Source organism: Sparus aurata, chromosome 6, assembly GCF_900880675.1.
Source record: "Sparus aurata chromosome 6, fSpaAur1.1, whole genome shotgun sequence".
Classification (NCBI taxonomy): domain Eukaryota; kingdom Metazoa; phylum Chordata; class Actinopteri; order Spariformes; family Sparidae; genus Sparus; species Sparus aurata.
In genome coordinates, this window is record NC_044192.1 from 37,455,530 (window position 1) to 37,480,180 (window position 24,651).

A 24,651-nucleotide genomic window follows, 5' to 3' on the forward strand; every position below is an offset into this window, starting at 1 on the left:
TGTCGCTGTGAATTTCCACCACTACGTGGTGCTATAATCAAGGAAAGAGCGTTTTGGCTTATAACTCCCATATACTTTGTCGCACATTCAAAAACCTTATATCCACGCGTTTACTGCATTGTGCTGAGTCTCGTGATATAGGCCACGCCCCATCAAACTTCTCATAAGCAATTCCACCGATTGGCAAACTTTGCACAGAGCATCTGTGGATCCTTTTGACAAAACCTTATTAAAAGAATTTTAATAGTCCAAAGAATACTCAAATTATTAAATAACAACTTCCTGTACAATTTGCTCAAAACAGGGAGTGTTGCATATCTCCACATTAGTGTGTCCCAATGACATGAAACCACAACTGAGGTCACCATAGAGGAATATGAGTACCAAATATAAAGAAATACTTTTTGCCAAATAGTTCTGAATCCATAGTGTTTGCATTTCAAATCTAATCCCTGCAGTCCGCCATAGGACCATGAAATGACGCTCTTCAATGGAGATGCTTCAACATATCCCCACATTCTTTTTGCATGTGGGCCTTAAGTTATAAGGACTTGCTTACTTGGAGCGAGTGCTTGGCTTGGTTTGATATTACAACTGGATGTTTTTATTATTTACGTTGAATCCTAATTATATATAAGTGGTAAATGTGACACTGAATTGATAATTTGATCGTTTTGCCACATAATCCTCTTTTCATTCATTCCAATTACTGATCTAAACACTACAAGGCAAAATATATGTCCCTCTGGTGCTGTAGCTAAATCTGAAGATTATTGAGATTGTGATACTTGTGTTAAAGATTCATCATCTTGTTAATAGTGTTGCAAAATCTATTACTTGATCTCTACTTGAATCTATTGCCCCTCTCAAAAATACAACAATAAAGCATAAGAGATTAGTTCGATGGGACAATCCTCAAACCAAATTAAAGCAGACTTTTCCCTTTTTTTTTTTTCTTTTTTTTTTTTTTTTTTAAAGAAATCACTTTCCAAACTTGAATCTTGTTTTTTCTGGCTAAAAAGCCTTAAACAATGTTATATACTCCTTAAGTATAAGTGTAGTACCTTATTCTGACTACAGTTTTTTTCTTCTTGGCCCTTTGCTCTTCTCTTTATATATTTCATTTCTTGGCCAAGGTATTGCATTCCTGGAATATATTTCCACTGCTTAGCAGATGATACTCAGCTGTACATGCTCATCAATCTAAAATTATAAACGTAGAGATCTGCGTGTCTGCGTAGACAAAATGGATGAAATGATATCCTTTCTTCTGAATTTGGATTAAACTGAGATGTTGGTTATTGGCCTCGCTCGACAAACACCATTTTAATCAGATGATAGTAACTTTTGACAACCGTGTTATTTCCACTATCAAAAATCGTATTACTTTTGATTCTACCATCTCTCTCTCAATGAACACATTAAAGAAATTCGCATTCGCAAGATCGCATTTTTCCACCGATGGAACATAGCTAAAATTTGATCTTTTCTTGTCCATGGCTGATGCAGAGATCCTAAAGGATGCCTTGGTTTCATCTAGAATGAATAACTGTAATGCTTTGTTTTCAGGTCTGCCACACAAAAGCACTAAAAGTCTTCAAATGTTTCAGAATGCTGCCATTTGAGTCTTAACAGCAAGAAAATCTGATCATATTTCAACAATCCTAGCTTCACTTCATTGGCTCCTAATCCGTGCCAGATTAGATTTTTAGGTGCTGCAAATGACCTGCAAAACTGTAATTGGCCTTGCCCCTCATACCTGTCCAACCTCATTAAACCATATATTCCACCTTGTGCGTTACACTCTCAGAATTCAAGGTTCCTGAGGGTTCTGAGAGTAAAGAAGAAGTCAGCTGGCCTCAGAGCGTTTTCCTATCGTGCCCCTATCCACTAGAATAACATTCATGTGAACATCAGGCAATCTGGCTCTATTGAGGCCTTTAAATCCAAACTCAAAACTTCTTTATTTGACTAACCTTTAATTAGTCCTTTGACTTTAATTGCTTAATTCATCAAATTCTTCAATGAGTCGGTCTCAGTCTCAATGAGTCTCTTAACCTCAGTATTAGAGTTCATGTTGTCCTGTGGGCATCAGTGCATTTCTCTAACTTTTGATATGTGTTTTCTGTTGATTCAAGATGAAGGCTGTGTCACTTGCTTGCTCTCCTGTCTCTTTCTTACTTTCTCCTCCTACCGAACTACAGCAGTTAAACTATGAAACTAAAACATTAAAACAACTCAAGCAATAAACAACAAACAAGAAATTTTTCTTGTTGTCTTCATAAACATTCAACCAGCAAGTTACTCGCGTATTTGCATTTCCATATTTGCACCTATAGTTAAGTGAAATAATTATTCCATGAACACCTTTCAGTTGTAAAAATATCAGCCAACACAAATCTGAAATCAGTATTTCCACATTGAGTGCTGTGACATTAGAGTTCTCAACGGGCCTGAAAATTACGACCCGACCCGGCCTGGCCCGCAAGTTTTTAAGCCCGAACCCGACAAAGCCCGACATACCAGCATGAATTGTCTGCCCGAACCGGGCCCGAACCGGGCCCGAACCCGACCCCCTGTGCGCCTGCATTGTTTTCCTCATACACTTGTTATCGTAACTTTACGCTTAAATCAAAAAGCATTAAAGAATGAATACCTAGTTTTCATGTAGTTCATGTGTGAAATCACTGCAGTGGACACAACTGTGCTGTAAGGCGCACACCACACACCATTGTTAGTCATATGTATTCACTCAATTTGGCTTTGTACACATCTGTGCATGTCGACGATCACTGTAGGACTGGCATGCTTAACCTACTGTTGCTCAGGCATGACAGCAGATCAGAGGCAGAGCAGAATGGGTCAGTATCGGGGCATGTTATTCAGCATGGCTAAATGCTACAGAGGGAACACAATGAACACTCGTGATCTATCAGTTTTGTTTTGTTAATGGTAATAATCTGCCTTCTAATGATCTTGGATATTTAATATTATTTTTAATCCATCAATGTGGACATAAGATCACTGGTTGGGCCCCACTGACTCAGGAGAATATTTTGGGCCTGACATGTGATACCTCAACTCATTCTGCTGCCTATTTTAGAAGACTTTGAACTGCCAAATTACAGATTAATTTACATTTGTTTGAGTAAAAGAAATGACTTAACTGACAATCCTGGACTTGCATAACTGGCTTTTCACTTGACTGAATATTCAGTCAAGTTAAATATACAGAGGATTTCAGACAAAATGAAATATAACATTCATAATTATGTTCTTTTTAGTGGATAATGTAAGGAAGTTGCAAGGCCGCCATGTTGCACTGCCATGTAGCCTTATGAAGACTGACACTGACGGATAATCACTTAAATGCAAACTAGCTTTAAGGAATAATTTGTCACACAACATTCAAGAGACATTTTTACATAAAGTTGGTTTACACAACAGCCTAGCCATATTTAAAATGCATTCTGGTAAATTTAAATAATTCAATTAACCCACTGAAATAAAGTTGGCTTAATCATCACCAGCTACATTACTCCCTGTATTTTTCCATCTTTTAACTTTATAACGATCTGTATTTGACAAAGGTTAATCTCACTTTCTTCTGCAGCTGTTATGCCTTACATTTTATGTGAAGTGACATGAATATCATTAACAAAGTTATAGCTCTAATAAATAAAGTGAAACATTATTATTATTATTATCATTATTAGCTGCACCAGCAGTTAGAAGTTGGGTAACACAGTATGTGTGTAAGCCATTGTTTTAATTGCTGCATTGTCAGCTAACCCTTATGAGTTTGTGTGATTAAACCTAAAATTAACATAAATATGAATAGTCGCAGAAGTAATTTTTCATCAGTCATGCAGCACCTCTGTGTCCAGCAGTCTGACACCAAAACCATCTCCTTCCTCAGAGTTTAATTGGCAGAACCATTGGGAAACTGTGGGGTCTTTTCTTGTCCAAAGGCACATGTTTGGATTCAAACGTTCCATCGCAAATTAAAAGTTACTGATCTTTTTCAGGTTTATGTGCATTGACTATAAAATACTTTATTCTATTGAAATGTATTAATATTTAAAAATTGGTGAACAAAGGAAAGGCCCTTATGTCTAATAGGGGACTTCAATTGTCACAGTTTTCCCAGGTTTAAAACTCCCATGTGCCATTGTCCGAGTGCCTTAATCCAGGAAGCTGGATTAAAGAAGACATGCACTACAAGTGAAGCTTGATTAGTGTCTGGGCACATACCAGAAATTAGCGTGCATTGTATGCTTTTTAGCTACATTGTTTGTGAGTTTTAGGGCCGCCAAGTCCTTTTTGCTGTCAATTTTTTTTTTTCATAGTTTAGCTACCATATTTGAATGATATATTTTTGTTGATAAAGTATTATTGATTATTGATTATTGATCAAAATCAGAATCAGTATTCCTTTATTGTCCCACAAACGGAGACATTTGTTTGCCACAGTAGCAAAAGGACAGTAATCTTCCAAAAAACAATAACAATAGTAAATTAAAACTGCGAGCAGTGATGAACGGGCCCTCGCAGTCCGCACGCACGTCGGGGGGTGCTGCTGTCGACGCACGCCGCCGTCGGGCTACCCGCACAACACCTTCCATTATAGTTTTTCCTACGATTTGGTGGGCTGTTCCTCCTGTCGGTAATAAAGAATGTCTGAAAAGGCTAGAAAGCTGAATGCAGTATATTATTATCGTTGGAATAAGCAGAAAGGCAAAGTATGCGAAACAGCATGATGGCTTGACATACTGACTGTTAACTACAGCTGTGTTCTGTGTTATTTAACCAAAGGAATCACTCAGTTGTTTCAAATCTCAGTGGAAGCCACTGCGTTCATCGCAGAAAAGTTGGGCAGAATCACAACTACAGACATCTTGTTTTGTGCCACATTGACAGGGCAGACACAACACGCAAATGGCATTCTGAGTAAATTGGCTTATTTGAAAATTGTGTGCTGTGGCTTACTACCACTGACTTATCCATTATGTGGCTCAACCCATTACCCTTCAAATATGCCCTGTTGTAATGTGCAATTTAGACAAAACTACCTGCAAATGCCATGTACATCTGACTATGTTTGTCATCACTGCACATAAATGAGTGTAGAATAATGCTTCACTTGCCTTCTTTCAAAAATGTATTTATGGCTGTCTATCAGTGTCAAGCTTTTGATCTAAGTTCTGCTTTGTTTGCTAGTTTTTATTCCAAGAAGTGCGTGCTGCCACATTTTGAAATTTCACTAAAATCTGATAAATATGAGGCTGACTTACTGGAATTGAATGGAATTATTCAGAGGTTATTCAGATAGGATACATGTGACTTGAAAGACAACAATGCCATCTAGTGGCGACTTGTATCACGTACACCATAAATTCATGTGCTTCTAATCGAAATTGACCACTTCCTGTTGGACTGAGAGTGTGGGTGTAAATGAGTCATTTGTGCATCTTGTCATAACACACATGCGTGCCAAATTTCATTCATGTACATGCATGTAGGACGCCCAAATTGACTGAGATAAAACTTACCTCATGTTTCCAGTGGGTGGCGCTATGGATATGACACGGTATTGATGCACAGATCTATTCATGGCGACTCCCTCTAGATTCCCTCTAGATTTGGCCGAGATAGGAAATAGTATGAAGGAGTTATCAGGACTTGATGCTTCATGACGAAGGATTTTAATGGCAGGCACCGCCCCGGCCAGCAGGTATGACGTAGGATAAAGATTTTCCTAGCGTGTCTTGGGCATGGTCTGAGGAGTATACTTACTGACTGTGAAGTCTGTGGTGTCCAATCTGCAGGAGGAAGACGTGAAAGTATGATGCATGGCAATATTTCATAAGGCCGCAAATTCAAAATGGCCGACTTTGAATGAATGTCTAGATGTATTTAGGGCGAGACTGTCTACATTTATGAGGAATTTTGTGGAGATGGGGCATTGCATGTGGAAGTTATAAGGATTTGATGCTTGACCGCAAAGGGGAAAAATGGCGTCCGCCGTCACACCCACCAGGTTTGACACAGCTGAATGATTTCCATAACTTTTGTTCTTCAAGGCATGAAGATGCCACTCAGTGAATGTGGAGACTGTGGTGTTTAAGCTCTAGGACAAGATAATTTTTAAAGTAGGCATGAATTTGTCAAAAACGCCGCCACACATCAAAATGGCTGACTTCCTGTTGGACTGAGAGTATGCATCCAAATGGGTTTTTTGTCTGCCTTCTATGTACAAGTAGGAGGCGGGGCATCACAATAGGGGGCGCTACAGAGCCCATGCGTCACGACCACGCCCCATGACAGTACAGAGCTCATCAGGGCGACTCCCTCTGCATTCCTGAGAGATTTGTCCGAGATAGGAAAGTGTATGAAGAAGTTGTGAGGACATGATGCTTTACGGCGAAGGATTTTAATTGACCGCTCCACTGCGGCCAGCAGGTATGATGTAGGATAAAGATTTCCATAACTTTTCATCTTCAAGGTCAGAGGATGATACTGAGTGACTTTGAAGTCGGTGGTGTTACATCTGTAGGAGGAGATAATTTAAGTACGAAGATTGTCAATATTTCAAAATGGCAGCCAAAAGAAAAATAGCCGACTTAGTATTGATGCTGAGATTTGTTCAGGGAGACAGCCTCTACACTTATGAGCAGTTTGGTGTGGATAGGAAATTGTATGTTGAAGTTATAAAGCCTTGATGCTTCACGGCGAGGGGAAAAAATGGTTTCCATCGCCCCGCCCACTAAAGTATGTCGCAGCTGAATGATTTCCATAACTTTTGTTCTTCAAGGCATGAAGAAAATAACTGAGTTAATATGAAGACTGTGGTGTTCAAGCTCTAGGACAAGATAATTTTCAAAGTAGGCATGAATTGGACAAAAATGCCGCCACACATCAAAATGGCTGCCTTCCTGTTGGACTGACACTAGGGGTCCAAATGGGTTTTTTGTGCGTCTGGTCATGAGGAATCTGCGTACTGAATTTCGTTCTTCTAGGCACTTGCAGGAGTCGGGGCAGAACATTAGGGGGCGCTACAGAGCCTGCAGGTCATGACCATGCCCAGTGACAATGCAGGATCGTAATTTTCGCCGGATGTGACGTATATTCCAAATTTGGTGAGTTTTTGGGTATGTTCAGGCATCCAAAACTGCAGTCAAACTTGGAGAAGAACATTTCTTTCCTTCCAATTACAATAGGGACCTCGCAGGTCTACCTGCTCAGGCCCTAATAATTTTTACAATTTCAATAGGGACCTCACAGGTCGATGACCTGCTCGGGCCCTAATTAAAGCTGCAAGCAGCGATGAACGGGCCCTCGCAGTCCCTGCGCGTTGGGGCTTGTTCATGCAACACCTTCCATTGAGGAAATTGTTCCTTTATAATTTGGTGGCCTGCTCGCACCCGTATTAAATAATGTACACTAAAGTCAGAAGCAGAGCCAGCCCTGGGCATAGGCAGTATAGAAGAATGCTAGGGGCGCCATTATCCACGGGGGGCTCCACAAATGGGCGGAGAAAAAAAACAAACAAAAAAAAACAGTATACGCATATGTATATAAATTCTTCTTTTTACCAGCACCATTACGAAATATTATATAAGCCCACAGCAACATAACGTCATAGCAAAGACTATTAAATAAAGGAGAGGCCCTTTTTTCTGGTTCCTGGCTCTCTGCACTGTGCCTGTCCTCTGTGAGGGGGGTGGGTCAAGAGGCGAGCTGCCTGAATCTGACCGGACCGAGAACCCAAGACTAAGAAGAAGATTAATGACACTGTAGCGGAATTTTGTCCAAAAGACTGAAACCGTCGGGCGCCCAGGGAAAAGAAGGAAAGAAAAACGTGAAAAAGATAGAGGTACAGTAACGTCAATGTGATGAAGTGAATGAAAATAATAGTTTAATGATCGTAGTTACCGTTGTTGGAGCAGAGTGTTAGCTTAATAGCTTACTGCAGATGATAGCAGCATCGTTTAATGATCAATAAATAGCTGAGTCGACGTGTGTTAATGTTACTCCACCTTAAATTCATCAGGGACGTTTGAAAAGTTAACATCAGGCCTTTTTTTATTAAAATGTAACATCCAGTGGTCACATATACTTTTCTTCCCTCTTCAGATGCACTTTTAAAGTATTTCAGTACCACCCCCAATGACACAGCATCAGGTGCTCCTGTCCCTCTACCTCAGCACAGCAGAGTGACACAGCATCAGGACTGAAGGCTGCACCAACAGACCTGCTGACTGGCCAGCTCTTCTTACAAACAAAGTAAGAAGAGAGTTAGTACACAGAGGACCATTTCAAACAAAAAACAGTTACACATTTCCTAAAAATAAAGATGGGAGAAGGTGTCAACATGACTTTTTTTGAAAGAGTCTTAGTTAATGGGGAAACAATCAAAAGAAGCTGGCTGATGTATTCCAAAAAGAATGATAGCTTGCACTTCTTCTGCTGCTAAATGTTTTACAGGACTGAAGGACTGTAAAAATTCAAGCCAGTTGCTGAAAGCTCAAGAGGATAGGAGGATAATACCCACATGGCATCGTGGAACTAGTTGGAAGTCCGTTTTGCAACAATAGATAGGCAAGAGATGGCACTCACTGAGGCTGAGAGAAACAGGTGGCGTGATGTTCTCTCTCGATTAGTGGCAATAATTCAGTCCCTAGCTGAAAGAAACATGGCTTTAAGGGGGTCCACAGATACATTAAATAAACCAGACAGTGTCAACTTTCTGAAAGAGGTGGAACTCATGGCCAAATTTGGTCCAGTAATGAAACAGCATGTTGGGAGGGTTGGAAAGTGGAGCTAGCAGTCACACACATTATCTGGGCAAAACAATCCAAAATGAACTGATAGACTCCATCAACTCCAAATACTGGAAAGCATTGTGGATGAGATCAAAACAATGAAATATTTCTCTATTATTCTAGATTGCACCCCTGATCTGAGTCATAAGGAGCAGCTCTCTGTCATTGTCAGGACAGTATCACTAGGCGACTTACCACAATTTAAAGAACATTTCTTGGGCTTTCTTGTGGCAGAGGAGACAACAGGGGAAAGTTTGTCATCTGTCATACTAAACAGGCTGGAGGAGCTGAACATCCCCTTTGAGAACTGCAGAGGACAATCCTATGACAACGGTGCCAACATGAAGGGAAAGAATAAAGGTGTTCAGGCTCGGTTGCTTCAGCAGAACCCAAGAGCTTTTTTTGTTGCATGTGGTGCCCACACTTTAAATCTGGTCATAGCTGATGCTGCAAAGAGCACACCAGAAGCCATCATCTAATTTGGACATTTAACAAAGTTATTCAAGCTCTTCTCAGCCTCCACCCAGAGATGGGATACACTGCTGAATCATGTTAAAACTACTTTGAAATCATGGTCAGAGACAAGATGGGAAAGCAGGATAAAAAGCATTGAGGCAGTAAGGTACCAGGCTAGGCAAGTCAGAGGGGCTCTTCTGGAGGCGAGGGAAACTACTGCAGACCCTGTGGTGAGAGTTGAAGCCCAGTCTTTGGCTGAGGAGATAGGATCTTACAGATTTTCATTTGTACAGCCATATGGTAAGACATCCTAAACCAAATCCAGCATGTGAGTAAATTATTGCAGTCATCCTCCATGCAGCTAGATGTGGCTGTAGACTTGCTGAAGAAAACCAGAGATTCCATGGCCTGCTACAGAACCACTGGGTTTTCTGATGCACAGACAACTGCAAATGAGATGTGTGAAGAGATGAACGTGGAGACTGTACTGAAACAACAGCGGTTGAGAACCACAAAAAAGCACTTTGCATATGAGTCTCCAGATGAGCCTATCAATGATGCACTCAGGAAAATGGAAACCACATTTTTTAATGTGGTCGTGGATACAGTTGTCTCTTCACTTGATAAGCGATTTCAGAACCTTGGAGAGGTAAAGGACAAGTTTGGAGTGCTCCTCAACTTCCCCAACGCAGCAAAAGAAGAGCTACTACAACAGTGTCAGACCCTGAGCACTGCTCTGACCCATGACGGACAGCCAGACATTAATGACAGGGAACTTCCACATTTGCCAGCAAAGAATGTGACAGCCATGGAACTCCTGACTTTCCTGCACGAGAAAAAGCTAACAGAGATGTATTCCAATATGTGGGTTGCTCTGAGGATCGCTCCCACTCTTCCTGTTACAGTGGCTTCTGCGAAAAGAAGCTTCTCTAAGCTCAAGCTTATTAAAATCTACCTGAGATCAACGATGGCACAAGAACGTCTCAGTGGGCTTTCCATTATAAGCATCAACCTTACTGTTGTAAAACAGCTGTCATATGATGACATTATAGATGACTTTGCATCAAGAAAGTCAAGAAGAGTAAGGCTGTAAAGTGAGTTTCTTGAGGTGTTGTTGAGGCCTTTAATACAATCAACATGCAGATAGCCCCCTCTGTTGGAATCATGTAAATAGCAGTGAATCAAGAGGTCTCTCATTTTTCTTTCTTATACTGTGTGCAATAGTGTGTGTTGTTATATCTGCACTGGTTCCATTATTTATTATTTTATGCAATACCATATTTAGTTGTATTTGTAATTCATATTATGTCACTTGTTTTCATGTGCACTGTTCAGCTTAATATGTTTGCCTTATTTATTTTGTATTTTTAATTTATCACTTGTTTATTTCTTTAGTTTTTATTTAGTGTGATATTTTTTACTCAAAGAAATAAAATCTTGAATACACACATGCAGTTTCTGTGTGAGTGTATGAACGTCGATTGTGAAATTGACTGCTGCAATGCAAGGGGGCGCCAGCTAAAATCTTGCCTCCTGCACCAAATTACTCAGGGCCGGCACTGGTCAGAAGAACTCCCTGCAATCTACATAAAGAAAAAATAATGAGAGGACTACACAGTGTGACTCTACAGACTCTTCAACAGAGGTTTGTATCCATTAGCAAGGCAGCACTGCCCTCTGGTGGAGAAAGCTTGAATGTACAATGAGAAGATAGTGAAGCTATTCTTTCATCACTTAGCAATAAAAGTGTCACCTATTGGCTGATTTGCACCAAATTTTGGTGCAAGAGGGTACACAGCTGCTACATGCAAAGTTTCGTGCAAATCGGTGAAATCCCCAAGGAGGAGTTTGAAAAAGTAAGTTTTTAATTTTTGGCAATTTTGTGAATGGAAAGTCACTGTGGAAGTGGGCATGGCATACACCACACAATTCAGCGGACCGAGGGATCACGTGGATATAAGGTTGAAAATTGCGCGACTTATGTGGGAGCTATTTGCTTAAAAACAGTTTTGTGTTGATAATAGCACCGCCGGCTGTCATTTGTGGTTTACGAGTGACAGCAGCCAGTCTATACCGGTCCTTTGAATTTTATTGAGATAAGTGTTATGGTGTGAGCAAAGTGCAAAATATTCATTTAGACTGCCACCAGAGCGCCACTTACTGGCGGATTGGTAACACCTTCATCAGCTAAGTACAAAGTATATGGGAGTTATAAGCCAAAACGCACTTTGCTTGATTATAGCGACACCTATTGGTGGAAATTCAGGACGACCATAGATTATAAAATGTTTTGCCAAGCCTAATATGACTGCAGATAAAACTGCGTTTTTATATATGTTCAGGCACTGAAAAATGGGATCATTTGCAGCAAAGAAAAAAAACAAATAATAACATATAATCATTCGAAAAACAATAGGGACCTTGTAGGTTCCCTGCTCGGGCCCTAAAAATAAACAATACAATTAAAAGGTAAGAAATAGAATAGACTTGTATACATTTAAAAATAATATTGTACAAAATAAACAAGTAATTATAAACAGTGTGGCAGTGAATTTTTATTTACAATTAATAAATATGGGTATTCAAAAATTGACCAGATAGTGCAAACCAAAAATGAGAAATTAGTTGTTATGTGTTATGTGTATTTGTACTGCACAGTGCAAAGTGAGGTCTATTGGGAGCACTGCTGGATGTACAGTCTGACAGCAGCAGGGAGGAAGAACCTGCGATATCTCTCCTTCACACACTTAGGGTGTATCAGTCTGTTGCTGAAGGAGCTGCCCAGTGCTGTGAGGGTGACCTGCAGGGGGTGGGACTCCTGCATCAGCAGCGATGACAGCCTGTCCATCATCCTGCTCTCTCCAACCACCTGCATTGATCAATTTGCTATCAATAATACATTCTATTGTATTGTACAGAGCAGTTTTCTGTGATTATTTTGTGCACACGTTGTGTGATTAGTGCTGGTTGTGATGGTTAGTCCTCAGATTCATTTCCTTCAGTGTTCCTTTAATTCAAATATTTTAGTATTTACATTAAAAGGGAGCCCTTCATTTGAGATTGTTTTGGTCTGGTTATTGGTCACTGATTCATTGGTGGTGTCCTGTTTGATTATTTGATTATTCATTTGTATTTATTACATTTTAGTCATTAAAACTCAATGATAATTAATTTATGATAACCAAACCTGCCCTACCATCAATTCAAACAGTACTAACAGTGTACTCTTACAAACACCAATACATATGCAGGTACTGGGGAACAAAATATGAAAATAAGGGGGTCACACTTACAGGATTTTAATGTATACTGTAATTATTTTTTTTAACTACTGGGTACGTATTCTATTACTGCAAAGTATGTCTGTTTATTGACCCTAAACACCTAGATTAATGCTCAGTAGACAGAAAATTTATACTGTGCTTGTTTAACCCTCATGTTGTGTTCGTTTCATGTTAAACAATTTTGTGTTCCCGGTCAAAAATGACCGTTCCATTTAAACTCACCATAAAAACTGTAATAATACATATATTATCACTGCTTGTTGTGTTAGATCTTTTTATCAACTTCAGTTCTTGTGAACATTACAAGTTTTGAACTTCTATTTGTTATTTATGGCCTGTATACCTCACTGATCTGAGCGTATACATCTTGAATTCGAGTTCTAAAAAGCATCATTTCTGGATTATTTTGACTATAAAAAATAATCAGATGAAACATAGTATATTGTTTATCACAGACTACTTAGGGTCAAAGTTACCAAGGACATTTGTTTTGAAACCATTTAATTTTTTTACAGTCACATAAAGTAACACTAGTCGTGTTCCTGGTCAAAAAGGGTTAAGTGGGTCTCAGGTGGGGATGAAGACCAGGATAAGTTCCCAGTCTTTGACCTGAATGTGACAGCAGCCTCAGCATGGCCATCCTCTTCATCAGTGGATTCCTCCCCATCAGTTAATTCTAGGTCTGGATTATATTCTGTGTCGTCTTCATCTTCTGACACTTCCTCCTCTAATCCATCCTCACTGTCAGTTTCCTGGCCTCTCTCCTCCTCACCAGTGCGGTGATCACATATGTAATCAATAGCCTCACTTATGGTATATCGACGTGCCATGGTGCTGCCACACAATGAACTGTGAGCAAGGCCTCAAAAAAGCATTTATATAAGCTACCAAAGCTGCGAGAAAAGTTCAATATTATTGAAACAGTGTTGCAACTTTCTGAGAACAGGTGTTGTTCATGGACTCTTAGGTCAGTCTGATCAAATTAAGTACATTTTTCAGAGATAAAACTTTTAAATCGGTCAGATTTGACCGGAACACAACATAGGGGTTAAAACAACTAGGTACCTATTTTGTTTTCTGGACATTTCAGGGAAGATGTAGAGATGACTTATACATCATTCGATAGCCTATGTGTTAGTTAAGTTAAATTCCGGTACTTAAATTGACTAGGGGGTATATCTGTGTAATTACTTGGCAATAAATGTCCAGGGTACCCTGTATTGTCATGGATACTGTCAATGTCCTTTGACTGTCTCACCTCAGCAAACTTTATTACTGGGTATGCATTTATGGCCACCCACCCCAAATCAAATCAAATCAAATCAACTTTATTTATAGAGCACTTTTCACACACAAGCGTGCAGCACAAAGTGCTTTACACAAGAAAGATAGAACAATAATAAAGAAAGCCTCTCCCTCCCACCCTCCAATAGGGAGACATGGCAAGGCACTGAGGATTGAGGAAACGCCACCTTTGGGGCCATCCACACTGGGAGGAGTCACAGGCTGTGCCACGGGGGGCACCAGTGCCCAGGCCCCCCGACCCTGACAGACAACAGCTGGCCGGGCCGAAGGGACCCACGGACAGCACCCAGGCAGCAACCCAGACATAGCTCCCAGTGTGGAGGACCCCCCTGAGGAAACTCTGGAGTTAATCCTTAAAAACTAAAAACATAAGATAGGATAAAAAACATATTGATCATGTTGAGCCAGTATATATCACTGCATCTCTATGTATTATGTTTTTGTAAAGTTTGTAACATTTTGTTACAAACTTAACATCCTTTATAAAGCATTACTGTGTGTTGTAATCCATGTGTATATCTCACATCTTGCACCATAGGGTTAACTCGAGTATTGTTATTTTGTTTTTCCAAAGGAGAAAAAATGGCTCCATTAACAAGTTCAACAACCCATGTCAATTGTGTTTCAACATAACCAAATTTTTACAGTATTGACTTCATATAAAAGTGTTCTTCTTCGCAATCTTGTTTGACCAGCAGAACAGCTCCTCAAAGTGCGACCTACTGTGCTCTTTGCATGGCCACCGAGAAGACTTTTACGTAACCTCAAAACTGCTATCATGTGGTTATGTTGAACACAAGTGACATATAGGGAGACTGGTTAAAAAAAACATTTGAGGTTAGACAGTCAGAAGACGCTAACTGATCCAGTGATCGCTGGACCTTTATTGCAAAATTACTGCCTATAGCCCAGTTGTCATTTTGTTACAAACTTAACATCCTTTATAAAGCATTACTGTGTGTTGTCATCCGTATGTATATCTCACATAATACACCATAAAGTTAACTCGAGTATTGTTATTTTGTTCTTCCAAAGGAGAAAAAATGGCTCCATTAACAAGTTCAACAAGGTATCTCCCTTAAGTCTCAAGTATGGCTCCTTTTCTCAATTGTTCAGTCTTGCCTATTTCTTTGCATGAATTTTAGGAAAATAGAAACCAAAAGTAGGCTGAAAGGAGAATCGCAATTTTGTCACCCGAGCTCAAGAAGAGCAAGCTTTGAGCAGTAAAATTGTCCTGAGTTTCCCCTTGAAATGTCAGTGAGGCATATCTTGCAAACAGCAGGTCACTGATCTTTCTATGTAACACTGTAATCATCCCACACATTTACAGTTTCTTTCACCTTTGTTTGAAAACAAAACACAAGTGTGCATGGCATGTTGCCAGAGTCATGGAGAAAGTCGTATGTGCGGACACAACAGCCGGTGCCAGTCACGCACACACATACTGATCATGTTGAGCCAGTATATATCACTGCATCTCTATGCGTTATGTTTTGCTTTCTTTGGCAATGTAAACATCTGTTTTTAATTGATTAATTGATTTGAAGAAGAGGAGAAGAGTTTTGCATGTTGCTGTTTTGATTAAACTGTGATGGACATTAACTGGACTTTGGTGATTTTTTTGTCTGAATCTGTTTTTTAATCCCCACGCACTGAACCAAACTTTGAGCTCAGTGCGTAGTTAGAAACTCAAAAAGAGAATACCAGGTAAACCCAACCATAGTCAGTGTGGCCAGCATTCAGTGAGGTGAATGTCAAAAAGTGACGATGCACCTTAAAGCTGATCTGAAGTCTAATCTGTGTACTGTCGCTCACTGTATCTTGTCCAGTGAAGCAAAAATGCCAAAATGCACAAGATGGAAAAAAACTCCTGTACACTTCATTGCCAATACATTTCAGCCGGCACATTAAATGTCATATAATTAAAATTGCATAAAGTAACTGATAAATTGTTGTCAAAATGCACCAAACAGAGGGGTGTTCAATCAAAGCAGAGGGTAAAGCAGTGATTAGATTAATGTATTCCTGGAACACAAACACACGCACACACACAAACACACACAACCATTGTGTGTTTCTATTGGAATACGATGTATATTCTTCAATTTTATCACAAACACAATCATAGTTGCTGTACAAACCTCCTTGCTGCTGTTATTCAGGGTATCATGGAAAAACTAGAGGGGCACCTTAAAGCTGATGACATTAGTGTAATCTGTGTCCTGTTGCTCACTATGTCCTGCCCAATGAAGCAAAAATGCACAAAATACAAATAACTGAAGCAAATATTTAATACAAATAAAACATAGCCAAGAGGTTGTAACCTGAAAAGATGCACAAAATGCACAAACCCTGTAAATTACTCAGGTGCAAATATATTTCAGCCAGCACATTAATAAGAATAAGACATGTGCTAAATTGTTGTGTTCAGTGTTCAGAGAGTAGAGAGTAAAGCAGTGAATAGATTAATGTATTCCTGGAACACACACAGACACATGCTCAACCTGGATCAACCATTCTGTGTTTCTATAGGAATATCCTGTATACTCTTCAGTTTGATTACAAACACAATACAATTATCTTTACACCAAATAATAATGACACCAAGCATGTCACTTACCAGTTACATGTACAAATGCTGCCCGACCCTGCTGCCATCCACTGATGTACCCACTGCACGTATATTCCAATGTGTTTGTATTCTAACACACCAACCAACCGTCAGTCAGAGCCATGGTAAATATCACTATTACTAAAACTAAATCCTTCTGAAAGGAGAGCTGCACAAGCAGCTAGATGCAGAACAACATTAAGCAATCTCTCTTAAGATAGGAAAGGAGCCTAAAGAAAATGCCTGACAGAAAATCCCTAGGTATTATAACATCACATGACCACCTTCAGTCACAGAGCACGCAGAGGAGATAAAAGCAAGGACAGAAAGAGGCAGAGAGGAAAAGAGCGAATGGGTGGAGCTGAGCGACGTCACAGTGCTGCTCAGTAACCTCTTTTCATTATTGTGACAGAGACACAGAGAGGGGGCTGGGAGGATGATCCCTCCCTGAGCAGAATAGCCAGCATTAACAATGGCAAACGTGGAGAGAGTGAGACAAAAGAAGAAAGCCCAGAGAGACAAGCAAGGGATCCTGCCTACAGACAGTAAGAAAAAGAAACACTTAATATTAAACCTGCTCTGATTTACATGATTGTGAAAATAACACACAAAAAATACATAAAAAGAAGGACACATAGAGATGAGGCCCTAAATGCAGCCAAACAGGCAGGCAGGTTGAAAAAACAACAAAAAGCTGGCTTAAATGATATATAATTTCAATCAGTCCCTTTAATTATTTTACCATTTTATTGCTTTTATAAATGGAATCATTGTCAATATACAAAAAATACACAAACCAAATGAAAATACAAAAAATACAAATTATTTAATATCAAAGTGAAACCAAATTTTTACAAAGTAATATAAATTAATTCCAATATATATAACATTAATAATAAGTGATTGCATAAGTATTCACCCTCTTCAAGTCAGTATTAGTAAATGCACCTTTGGCCTCAGTCACAGCACTGAGTATGTTTGGATTGGTCTCAATCAGGCTTGCACATCTGAACACTGCTATTTTAATGCATTCATCTTTGCAAAACTGCTCAAGCTCTATCAAGTTGCACAGGGATCAAGCATGAAGAGCCCATTTCATTTCCAATTCTGTATCGGATTGGATTTGATTGTCTGGGCTTTGACACTCAGAACATTGACCCTTTTATCTTTAAACCAATTTTCTGTGCAGCTTTCACTGTATGCTTCATTGTCATTGTCACTGTGGGTCATTGTCTTGCTGGAAAATAAATCTTTTCCCAAGTCATAGTTCTCTTGCACACTGAATCAGGTTGTCCTCTAGGATGTCCCTATATTTTGCTGTATTCATTTTACCTTCTACCTTAGCAAGCCTTCCAGGGCCTGCCTGATGCTGCCACCACCATGCTTCATGGTATCACAGCTAGCAGGCAATGTTCCCACAAGATTGGCTAACATTCCCTACAAGTTTTGATAATGTTTTAAAGAAAACGTTTTCATCTAATGTTCATGGAAAATTTAAATGATGTTTATCATTTCAAATAATGTTCCTACGGAGCCCCTTAAGGGACATGGGGGGAAAAAAAAATGATGGGTGAAAAAAAAAAAATGGGTGAGAAAAAAAAAAAAAGATGTCATTTTTGCGGATCTTACAAAGGTTTTGCGAGATCCCGCAAAGATTTTTGCGTGACAATCACAATCAATTAGGATCTTTAAGCAAAATCAAACAAATCATTTTATAGCCCCTATATCATGAATCACACATTTACAGCAAGGGCTTTACAATATGTAGCCCATAGCACAGGCTACATGGGGGGACTTCCTACAGGTTAAGCGATGGAGGAAGGACCCTTCTCCCAGGATTGAAAGACATGTAAAATGCATGTTAATGCCAGTAAGGACAATAAGGGTGACTAAAGTATAGATAAATTCAGGTTCAGTGTTTTACAGCACGTTTTAAATACTGTGAATATACTGTAATAAGCATGCTGTCAATACAGTCCATCATTTGGTAAATGGAGGCAGTAGTAACCATCATTATTTACATTAGAAAAGGTTGGTTGCATCACCCAAATTGTTTATAGTCTAAAGCCATCATGCTGATGACAATTAATGCTGACAGTGGGCAGCATATTGGTGAGTTTGAGATAAGATGAAAATTATTTTATCATACATGAAATACCAAAAAGATATAGGCTACAGTATGGACAGACTATTGGACCGGCCTATAATTGATGCGTGCATACATATGAGGTGTTATTTTCTCCCACTCCATTAAAAGGTATGCAATTTAGTGAAAACAATGTAATTGATATTAAGAAAAACCTGCATAAAAACCGAGCCAGAATACCTAACTCATAAACTACAAAAATATAGGCCTAATACAAATGAGAATGTAATTTACTATGTAATAAATAACACTTTTTTTTATCCGCCGTTTAAATGGATGAATTGGTGAACGTTTAGATTTTACCAGCCATTCAAGAGATTAACAACATTGTTTTTTTGGGCCGTTGAGTGAAGCAAATGAAGGATATAGAATGTGGGTTAAAATGATTTGAAGGTACCTCAAGAACTCATGACTTGCCATTCATGAAAAATTAATTTCAGTCAGACAGCTATTTCTATTTATTTGTGATTTATTGTGAATGCAGACACCGTTTCCATACTCAAATTAGCGCAGGTTTTTAAAACAAGGGTACACCCACTCAGGGCTGGACTGGGACAAAAAATCGGCCCTGGCATTTTTGGCTTAGACCGGCCCCTCATAATTAGCGGAGCACAACCGAAAAAAAAAACCCATAACTTTTTGCCTTTAGGCTTATTAGAAATTTACAGTTTATCATTACTTTAGAAGTCTATCAAATAACCATTGTGGAAAGCATATAAGTACATTTACTCAACACATAGTTGAGTAAAGGTATATTCTATTTCAAGCATAATGTATCATCAGCATCCTAGATCTCAGAAGTTTAGCATCTATTGTTAACTCTACCACTTTTGTCTGCTCTGTGTAGTTTAGAGTTGTCACGATACCAAAATGAGTGACCACGATACTATACCAGACAAAGTATCACGGTTCCGGGTATTATCGCGATACTGCAGCCTTTTATCATTATTATTATTATTTTTATGAACTGCAATGTATTTGTACAAGTTATAAATACTTATTTTATAAATTATTTAAATTCTTCTACTTTATATGGTTGACATTAAATACTTATTCAGTTTCCTTGCGTGTTTAACTAATATAAATAATCAACTTAGGATAACAAATCCACTATCTTTTAAAAAAATGTATTTGACAATAATGCTTCTTCTCCAACATAATAAACCATAGAGGACAAAATACAATAAACAGGAACTGATTCCCTGTGAAAACTATATTTTTCTGCATTTTCTAGGTGCTTTATACTTTGACATCCTTTAACTCTTAATTCCTCAGCCTGTACACGGAGCATTTAGCCTAATATTAGCCAATGAGAAAATAAAACGGGGCATACTAACCTGGTATTCGACAATAAATCTGGGTGACAACACTGCAGGTGTTTTATGAGGTTGGATGTGTTCCCTCCTTTGGCTCCTATAGCTTGGTGGTAGCGCCTGCACAGTGGACGGCCATCGTCTATTGCTTTACCGTCTGTGCCTTGTTTAATGCCGAAATAGTTCCAAATGTGACTTTTGGAGTTTGGGTTTTTGAGCAAAATTAGTGGTGCCACTGACGATGGCGCCGCGGCAGACTCGCTGCTCGGACCCGGTGCTTCTGCCATGGTGAGTGTGTTGTCTCGTGTTTGTGACTGTAAGCCGTGCGCGCGAGACAGAACTTTAGCTTGTTGTCCGTTTTGAAGTGAATTTCTATCGAACCGGAGCTGTCTTCATGGAGCTCGTTCTTGCCGGCAGAAACACACGAACAGCCAATCAGCTAACAGATGGGCGGACCCAGCGTGCGGAAACAGCCTATCATATCCCCGGATTTCACTAGTAACAGGCAAACAGCCAATCATTCAGCAGCTGTGTAGTTCGGTTGCAGTAGTTAGCATTGGGTTTGTTTACAAGGGAGTAGCATGCAGTGAGAAGCCGGGAGATGAATAGAGGCGGCATAGCGGAAACTGGCACCGGTAGTATAGTAATCCACGGTAGTACCGTCATGTAGAATTTCTAGTATAGTAGGAACCGTTACGATTTGGCACAGCGGGGTAGCGTGGGTACCGCGGGTATCGTGCAGCTCTAGTGTAGTTCAATTGATTATTTTATCCTTTTTATTGAAATCATCTCTATGTATTTTCTGAATTTCCCTGATATAGCAGCTCAATTCTAGTTCTTCAGGTTAAAAGGTGCTCCCTTTAAAAAGCTATAACATTGTTATATCAGGCTAAAAACAGGGCTGCTTTATGAACTCATGCAAAGCAACATGTCTTAAAAGCATTTGACAGTCCTACTCTTGTTCAATGTGGGCAAACCTTTTGCTCATAATACTTTTATACTTTTTTTACACTTACTTTAGTAATGCTTAAATTGCAAAGCTTTTACTAATCATTTAGCAGTTTTAAAATCTGTTTTTTAAAACATGTTTAACCACAGCATAGAGGGTTGCTACACATTCAAATGACTATGCAGCCTTTCAACACACCTTTAACCTAAATATCTAAAATGCTATGATGGAGCCTAAAATAGACACTTAATGCTCATCCGACACTTCTCAGCATTGACCGTTTCCTGTTTTATCAGAATAAGGTGCCATGGCTACCAGATTTTGAGAAGTATGCAACACCAATTAATATCAATACTAATCAATCGCCATTGCTCATCATTATCATGTAATTAGAGTTCTCAACGGGCCTGAAAATTACAGTCCGAACCCGACACAGCGCTACACACCCGCATGAATTGTCTGCCGCCCCCCCCCCACGTTAACTCGGCCAGAGCCCGCGGGTCCGGTCGTGTTTGTCGGGCCGGCCCGACCCGTTGAGAGCTCTTCATGTAATAGAACTAACGTTCCCTCCATCACCTCACAGTCCCTGTATTAACGTTACTACCTGCTTACCGGCTGTACTACACTGTCCCTGTCAGTCAGCATCATCTCTGGCTGCTCCTCTGCTGCCCGCTGCTGCTGTCTTCACCTTCAACCTGCTGTTCCTGGATCATTGCTGTCTCAGAGGACGTGGAGGCTACAGCAGCCCCTCCAGCGAACATGTCTGTGATTTTAGTACATTTTGCAGCATCTACAGTGAGATTCTTCTCTTAGCACGCAACTTCTCTGCACACAATTTCTTTCTCTTTAATTGCTCCATGTTGTCACTCCTCGCGCTCAACACTTTGAAACTAGCAGAAGTTACAGAAGACAGCGCAGGGAGGGGTGGGGCCGCCTTCGTACTATATCCTGATTGGCTCAGTTCACTGTCTATATTGAAGACGGACCAATGGACCGCCCCCTCTAAATTGTGCACTTAGAAAAAAAAAAAAAGGAGGGCTGAGAGAGATTGTATTAGCCCAATGTCCTTCAAGAAAATCAACCAATGGGCCATCGCGGTTGATAAAAATGATTTATGATAAAACTTTTGGATTAAATTATGAAAGCCCGGCCCATAAATGTGCCTCGGCCCACCAGGCATTGCCCGGTATGCCAGATGGCCAGTCCATGCCTGCACCCACTTAAAGTTGGCCAGTTCCCACAGCCAGTAGACCTGTTTGGCATTCTGTTTTTTTTTTCTGATGTGCACTGGAAAACCGTGACTGAACTCATGTCTGTGATGGGGGGCTGCGAGAGATTTTTAAATGTCTCTGTGTTCAGCTCTTTGTACTTTTGTAACTTCCAACTGAATCTCTGTGGTTTGAAGTGTAGATTGTCTGTGTCGCTGTTTGTAGCATCAGGTGTCAGCCTTATTTAACTGTTTATGTTTCAGCCATGAAAGTCATATTAAGGTACTGCAGATCAAAACCCGACATTTTGTGATTTTGCTGCTTCTTGATAAAAGCTTTTAGATGACAAAATGATGATATAACATAATAAAAAAATATAAGAAGTAAATCATTTTCCATAGTTCAGCAGATTGACTAAATATGAGCACCTCATCAGTAAATGCACACCTTCAAGCAGCTGCAGCACCAGGGGCATAGAAATTAGTTTAACACTGGGGGGGACACATATCGGAAACCTGACAGATCCATTAATGGTTTGAACAGAATTATGTCATAAATTTACTACAGTGAAGAATACTGATCAAAATTTGAATTCTAATTTTCTGAATACATTTCCTTTTCTTAGTTGTATCTTATGCCTCAATGAACGGACACAGATACAGGCAAAGGTTAAGGATAAAGGCAAAAACAGCAAGAAATTTAACATATAAACCTACTTGTTTTTTAATCTCAAGTGTGATATCCTTCCACATTTCCACTAACTAACTGGCCTGTGAAGGTAGAGGTAAACAAGAAAGACGTTAGAATAGATGTAATGAACTGATAAATATCAATTCCTGTGTGGTTTTCTGTTACAAATAAAAGTTGGATAGCACTGTACAGTCCTGCATTCAATAATTTACAGGCCGTGTGATTTTTTCAGTGTTAAACATGTGCCATGGCACACAAAAGGTTGAAAAACACTGGCCTAGGCAAAAGAGCCAAAAAATGTTTTCCTCCTAAGCCACAAATTGCTTGCAAATTGACTTCTTCTCCAGTAAGTCAAGTTTATCCTGATGGACATGTAAGACAGCAACATGATGATGTCAGACTGGGGGCGTTAAGCAGCTCCTTCAGCAACAGACTGCTTCACCCATGGTGTAAAAAGGAATGCTACCGCAGGTCGTTCATTACAACTGCTGTCAGACTGTTTAACACCAGTAACTCTTAATGTAGCACACCTGCTTCTCTTGCACTATTTTACATTTCTACCTCTGCCATCTTGTGCAATTATCCTCTGCAATAATACTATTTGTTTTTTGTATATATTCATATTCATATTAATATTTACTAGTGCAGTGCCCGTAAGAAAAGTGTATTCCTATAAAAAAAGTGGGAGGTTAAGGAGCTTTTTCATGGATGGCCAAATGAGGCTGTGTTTGAAGGTGGGGCGTCAGGGATATTTAGGTTTGTTGTGAAATCCGATTTTTCCAGGGTATAATTGGCTGTTTTTGACTATTTTTGATTTTGCCATTATATTTCATCTTAAAAGCTATTTACTTGGTGTCATTATTTTCAGCACAACCTCACATGTGTGACTGTACAGTTATTTTTTTTTATTTTGACATACTGTATTAACACAATGGACCTAAAATCACAAAAAAAACATGAAATCCGAGTAGAAAAAGTTAGATTTTTTTAACCACAAATATGTTTAACAATCCATTTTTTTTAATTATTTTTTTTTAATTATAATGCAAATATAAATTGTTGTTTATCTAAATGTGTGCATACCTTTAAAAAATTTACAAAGTTATATGTAACTATTTACATTTAAATGCAGGCAATGCTCAGGTCTACCTGTGCTCCTTCCAGCTGAATGAAGAGCTGAACTGCCTGCTACACATTCAGCTTCTCCTCATTAAACAAAATAACGACTCCACTACTCACTAAACACACTACACCAAACACTACATAACACACTAACTACACACTCCAAACATGCTAAATGTCACAAATCTCTCAACTCTCACACACACCGACCGTCGTTGCATGTCAATCATCCGCCTAGGTCCCTCCCACAACTTCCTGTTCCTCAACAACCAAACTTGCTGCTTGGACACTTTCGTGACAAAAGCCTGTTTTTACCGTTTCTTCCTGCACCAGAAACAAAGCAAACGTGACAGCGATGTTCGCGAAAAAGTGTGGCGGACATTATTTACCCTAGGTCCGGTTTTGGACATGCCGATGCTTCCGGTCCGTCGCCTCGGGAGGTGGGCCGTGTAGCTAGCGGCTAGCGGCTAGCTAGCGGCTAGCTACATCCACAGATTCCGATTCTTATTTGTTGTCCGCGCGTCTCCGGATCTCCTCAGACCCGAACAGACTCGGTCCGGACTCGTTTAATCTAATTAATCCACAACAGTCAGTTTAGATGCACAGAACAGAACAGAACGGGACCGAACCGCCGGCAAAATCCCGGTCCAGCTCGCGCCGCTGCAGGTATAAATCTGCTTGTTTCTTAAGGTGGGGGGTCGCGGTGGGCTCTGCAGTGATTGGCTCTGGTGTGCGCGTGGCC

General features: G+C 39.7%; 1 protein-coding gene across 1 annotated transcript in view; it reads right to left on the reverse strand.

The window, feature by feature from the left end:
* The window catches only part of plekha6 (pleckstrin homology domain containing, family A member 6), a 164,941-nt gene extending 148,135 nt beyond the window's left edge, over window positions 1–16,806 (reverse strand). Inside the window, 1 exon segment of the mRNA XM_030421348.1 lies at window positions 16,491–16,806. Within this exon segment, the coding sequence (XP_030277208.1) occupies window positions 16,491–16,528 (38 nt within the window). The 5' untranslated portion in view covers window positions 16,529–16,806.
* Between the last annotated feature and the right edge of the window lie 7,845 nt (window positions 16,807–24,651).